General features: G+C 36.2%; 1 protein-coding gene across 1 annotated transcript; it reads left to right on the forward strand.

Annotated features, from left to right (window-relative positions):
• Window positions 1-325: 325 nt before the first annotated feature.
• LOC131627765 (probable LRR receptor-like serine/threonine-protein kinase At4g30520) lies at window positions 326-4616 on the forward strand. Its single transcript, XM_058898627.1, has 11 exons — window positions 326-778; window positions 937-1069; window positions 1160-1231; window positions 1483-1626; window positions 1709-1780; window positions 1905-1964; window positions 2084-2184; window positions 2346-2477; window positions 2580-2921; window positions 3105-3484; window positions 3796-4616. The coding sequence occupies exons 1-11, from the start codon at window positions 694-696 to the stop codon at window positions 4189-4191; spliced, it is 1917 nt and encodes a 638-aa protein (XP_058754610.1). The 5' UTR covers window positions 326-693; the 3' UTR covers window positions 4192-4616.
• The last annotated feature ends 764 nt before the right edge of the window (window positions 4617-5380 follow it).

Raw genomic sequence — 5380 nt, forward strand, 5'->3', positions numbered from 1 at the left:
TTCAAAAAAACTTTTCGTTCAACAAATCACGACAATACTAATATTCAAAATTATCATAAATGCAAATTTAAATATATTGAATTAGAAATAATGAAAAAAATAATAATATTATATTAAAAATTAAAAAGGATGATGATCAATTGTATTTTCTAAATTAGTTACTCATTATAAAATGGAGACATATAGCACTAGTGTCCAATCTCAAATTTTATCTAGACTTGGAATCTTGGGATCGAAAAAGCAATATACTGCATTAGTAAACCAATATTTAAATTAAAGTGTTTATTTCATTAAATAAAAAATACAAAGCAAAAGTATAGTAGTATAGTACTGTACAATTCCAATTCGAATTCCAATTACAAAAAAGCCATGCGTGTTTGCGTTAAGTTGTTGTGAGTGATGGACGTTTTGATTCTTACAGAGCGAGCCCTCCTTCACATGCTCCATCTCGTTCTTCTTCCTCTGCCACTCCCTTCACACTCACAACAGACACAGCAGAGAAGAAAATAAAGCAAATCAGTAAAGTGGAAAAACAAACCCAACACACAAAAAAAAAAAGAAGCTCATCACGCTCTTTCTATGCTTTACCACACCACTCTCTTTCTTTCTCTCACTTTTGCTTTTCACCACTCCTTTCTCTTCTTCCCATTTTCTCTCTGAACCCAAACCCAAACCCTTCCATAACTCTTCATTATGCCTCTCAACTTTCTCTTCCTCATCCTCCTCCTCCTCTCCCTCCAACCTCTCTCTTCGGCTTCCGCTCATCGCAACCCCGAAGGTAAACAAATTTCACTTCCTATAAATTGCACTTTCTATTAACCTTGGCGCAGCTTGTTGTCAGTTTGTCTGCTATTTTTCTATAATCTTTATTTCATTTAAGAAGACTATTAATTAATTTATATTATACAATATAATATAATAATAAATAAATTTCAGTGGAAGCTTTGATGAGTATAAAAGATTCCCTCAATGATCCTCACGGTGCGTTAAGCAACTGGGACGAATTCTCCGTAGACCCCTGCAGTTGGTCCATGATTACTTGCTCTTCTGATTACTTCGTTATTGGCCTGTTAGTTTTCTTCTTCTTTTTTACCTTCTCACTACCACTTCGTTATTTTAATTCTTCAAAACTTAACAAACTTTTCTTATATTTTTACAGCGGAGCTCCCAGTCAATCACTCTCCGGAGTTTTGTCTTCCGCTATCGGAAATTTAACTAATCTTAAACAAGTGTTAGTCAAATTTTATGTATTGGTTTTGATTTTTTTTTTTTTTTTTTTTTTGTTTTTATGTATTTGTTTGTAACTGTGATTTTGTTATGTAGCTGGTTAGAGACTTTTTTAGAGTCTCTATCAACTCTGAGAATGTTCAGTTCAGTATATTATATGAAGAAACAAATTAAAAATCCTTGGAACTTTAAAATTTTTTTTCTGTGTGGATTTGGTGGAGTGTTGTGATTTGGGTTTTTCTTGGTTGAATGTAGGTTACTGCAGAATAACAATATCTCAGGCAAAATACCACCGGAACTTGGAAAGCTTCCCAAGCTTCAGACTTTAGATCTTTCGAGCAACAGTTTCTCTGGGTTCATTCCACCTTCACTTAGTCAATTGAATAGTCTCAAGTACCTGTGAGTTTTCACTGTTTTTCCTTGTTTTCTTCTACTTCTTGTTTTGCAATATAAAATATGTGATTTATTGTTTTGTTTGTAGGAGGCTGAACAACAATAGTTTGTCTGGGTCTTTTCCTGTTTCACTGGACAAAATTTCACAACTTACTTTCTTGTGAGTATATGGTTAAATTTTAATCAGTTCTCTTTTGTCACAACTAAGAGGTCTTTGTATTGTTCAGCATTATTTGTTGACATTTATTTTGTGAAACTGAGATATGGTAATTCTGAACATTCAGGGACTTGTCTTATAACAATCTCAGTGGACCATTGCCCAAGTTTCCAGCCAGGTCATTTAAGTATGGCTTCTCTCTCTATCAGATGAGGACAAAATAGTGTTCTATTGTTTTGAAGTTGTAATAATGCTCCTGTGTTTTTAATACTGTGCCTTTGTTTTGATTCACTGTTGCTTTTGTAGTATTGTGGGAAACCCATTAATTTGTATAAGCAAATCTATTGAAGGCTGCTCTGGAACAGTGACTCTTATGCCTGTTCCTTTCTCTCAAGTATCATCACAAGGTATGCCCTTCTTATCCTTGCTACAAATGTTGAATTCAGATTGAATTTTAGGCTGACTTGATCTTTGAGACATTTTGTGGCTCTTCGGATTCTGTTTGATATTTGCAGTGGCAATTTTCTTCACTCAATATTTTAAACCTGTATTACATTTCCATTTGTAGGAAAACACAAGTCCAAGAAATTGGCAATTGCTCTTGGGGTCAGCTTTAGTTGTGTTTTCCTCTTAATCTTGTGTTTGGGGCTCTTTTGGTATAGAAAGAAAAGACAGCATGGAGCTATCTTGTATATTGGTGGTATGTAGCTCTGGAACAACGGTTTCTTATCGTAGATTATAATCTATAAAATTGATAGGGTTTGAAAAACAATTAGTATATATGATGTTGGCAATTTTGCAGATTATAAAGAGGAGTCTGTTAGCTTAGGAAATCTTAAAAGTTTCGGCTTCAGAGAGCTCCAACATGCAACTGATAGTTTCAGCTCAAAGAGTATACTCGGTGCTGGAGGTTTTGGAAATGTTTATAGGGGGAAGCTTGGAGATGGCACACTGGTGGCGGTGAAAAGACTGAAAGATGTTAATGGTAGTGCTGGGGAATTACAGTTCCAAACAGAATTGGAAATGATCAGCTTGGCAGTTCACCGTAATTTACTTCGCTTAATTGGATATTGTGCTACTCCTACTGAAAAACTTCTGGTTTACCCTTACATGTCTAACGGAAGCGTGGCCTCCAGGCTTAGAGGTAGCTAATTTTCTGTGCTAGCTGCTAGCTGCCTTTATCATTAAGGGTGTGATCTTATAATTTGATGTATTTTAATTTCAGTGATGATATACCGATATCTACCCTGTCGCATATGTTTAATCTGTTTATACCGATAATACCTTAACTTCCCCGGTGTTTACTATCATGCTGGTGATGTAACAGGAAAACCAGCTTTAGATTGGAACACAAGAAAGAGAATAGCAATTGGAGCTGCAAGGGGCCTTCTGTACCTTCATGAGCAATGTGATCCAAAGATAATACACAGAGATGTAAAGGCTGCCAACGTGCTTCTGGATGACGATTACGAGGCTATTGTTGGTGATTTTGGCCTTGCAAAGCTCCTTGATCATGCTGATTCCCATGTCACCACTGCTGTCCGTGGCACTGTCGGGCACATTGCGCCTGAGTACCTATCCACTGGCCAATCATCTGAAAAAACTGATGTGTTTGGATTCGGCATTCTCTTGTTAGAGCTTATAACTGGAATGACAGCTCTTGAGTTTGGGAAAACCTTGAATCAGAAAGGTGCTATGCTTGAGTGGGTAAGTCTATTCTCTCCAATCAAAACAAACATTCTAGTGCATCTCATTCGTATGTATTTGACAATTATTTACTAGTTAGTGTTTGTGTTTTATGTTCAAAAGTTCAAATAGCACAATTGAAATTTTAATATGTAATATGCATAGTGTGATATTAACAAGCTACCAAATAAAATATGAATGTGAGAGCTGTGTAGTTGTTGAGAGCAGGTACCTGCCCCTTTGTACATATCCTTGAAATGAAATAGATTTAGGTAAAATATTGTATATACCTCAGAGAGACCAATGATCAATTTTCATCTATGATGTGACAGGTGAGGAAAATACAGCAAGAAAAAAAGGTGGAAGTGTTGGTGGACAAAGAACTAGGGAGCAACTATGATAGGATAGAGGTTGGGGAGATGCTTCAAGTAGCTCTACTCTGTACTCAATATTTGACAGCTCACCGTCCGAAAATGTCCGAAGTGGTCCGAATGCTCGAAGGAGATGGACTTGCTGAAAAATGGGCCTCAACACATAATTATGGTAGCAACTGCTGGAGCCATAGTCACAGCAACAACAGTAGCAGCAATAGCTCTTGTCGCCCTACCTCTGCTTCAAAACACGATGACAATATTCATGATCGTTCGAGCTTGTTTGGCATGACAATGGATGATGACGATGACCAGTCTTTGGATTCCTATGCCATGGAACTCTCTGGTCCTAGATAAGTTACAAAATAAAGAACAATAGTTTTAGTGGGAGGGTACAAAAAAGGAGCAGAAGTTCTTTTGGCCATAGGAAATTTTATTATATTTTGTTTGGTCCATGATATAATGTGTATATATATTCTCTAAAGTTGTACTTATTATATGATAGAATGGTAGAAGGTAAACATCACGAGATTCCTTGCAATTGAGTAAGATGCAAGAAACAAAGTATATGGTTTTGACTGAAGATGAACATGGCAATAGGCATATGAAAATTTTCTTCTGTAATTTGGTTGCATTGATGTTGAAACTAGTGAAAGGTATGAGTGAAGGTCAAGGTCTAAGCTTTGAGGGTTCAACTGTTAAGGGTCATTTTCGGTCTGATATTTTTGCAGGGTCACGCCTATTCTTTTTCTTTAATTGGTGCCTTTTTCTGTGTTCTTTTACCTTTCTGTCTTGTTCCTTATCTTCATTGGCCATTACTTTAGTATGTATTGTCTTGTTTCCTTTTTCTACCAGACCTCAGTAGCTGTTTTTCTTTGACTCGTTACACCTTCCTAAAGTAAGTTTTCTGGTGCATCTTACACATGGTTTGTAATCTTTGATTTGAGTTCTTTTACTTTTGATTTAGAAAAACACTAGGATATTATTGTATGATATTTAGTTTTATTAAATAGTAAAGATTCTAGATATAAATAAATGGTACGCTCTTAATCCCAAAATTTACACCCTATCTACTTGAGAACCAAGCGTTGGACTTTTTTTTTTGGTGCCAGAGTGCCACTATCCCTCATCTCTCCCCATCAGAGTATGTATTTTTTAAGTGTTAAAAAAACTAAGCAACTCGTTATTTCTTTGAAAAAAATCGATTGGTCTAAGTATTGTCAAATCCACAAGAGTGGAACCACTACATCAAGTTGGGGTAGTTATGTCACGGGATTACCTGATATCGATGAGTGACTTTCCTGTATGTATATATTCAAATTGAAGCCACTTCGTGTCACCGAGAGATAGGTGTTCAAATATATTAGGATGCAAATTACAAAGAGTAAAAGTTAGGGGTTGTATAGTGTTCATTCAAAAATCTCAGAGACGAAGTGGTTGTCGGATATAAGGCAGGTCGGATTATGAAGGAAGTTGGTATCTCCTATGTGACCGAGATACCAAGTCGTGATTGTCGGATATAAGGCAGGTCGGATTATGAAGGAAG

Source organism: Vicia villosa, linkage group LG1 (assembly GCF_029867415.1).
Source record: "Vicia villosa cultivar HV-30 ecotype Madison, WI linkage group LG1, Vvil1.0, whole genome shotgun sequence".
Taxonomy (NCBI): Eukaryota; Viridiplantae; Streptophyta; class Magnoliopsida; order Fabales; family Fabaceae; genus Vicia; species Vicia villosa.

What these genes read in the sequence shown, in the direction of transcription:
- LOC131627765 (XM_058898627.1), top strand. Translation starts at nt 694, where the DNA reads ATGCCTCTCAACTTTCTCTTCCTCATCCTCCTCCTCCTCTCCCTCCAA. An exon ending in GATTACTTCGTTATTGGCCT is followed by an intron (nt 1,070 to 1,159) that starts GTTAGTTTTCTT and finishes ATATTTTTACAG; the next exon opens with CGGAGCTCCCAGTCAATCAC. An exon ending in CGTGGCCTCCAGGCTTAGAG is followed by an intron (nt 2,922 to 3,104) that starts GTAGCTAATTTT and finishes GTGATGTAACAG; the next exon opens with GAAAACCAGCTTTAGATTGG.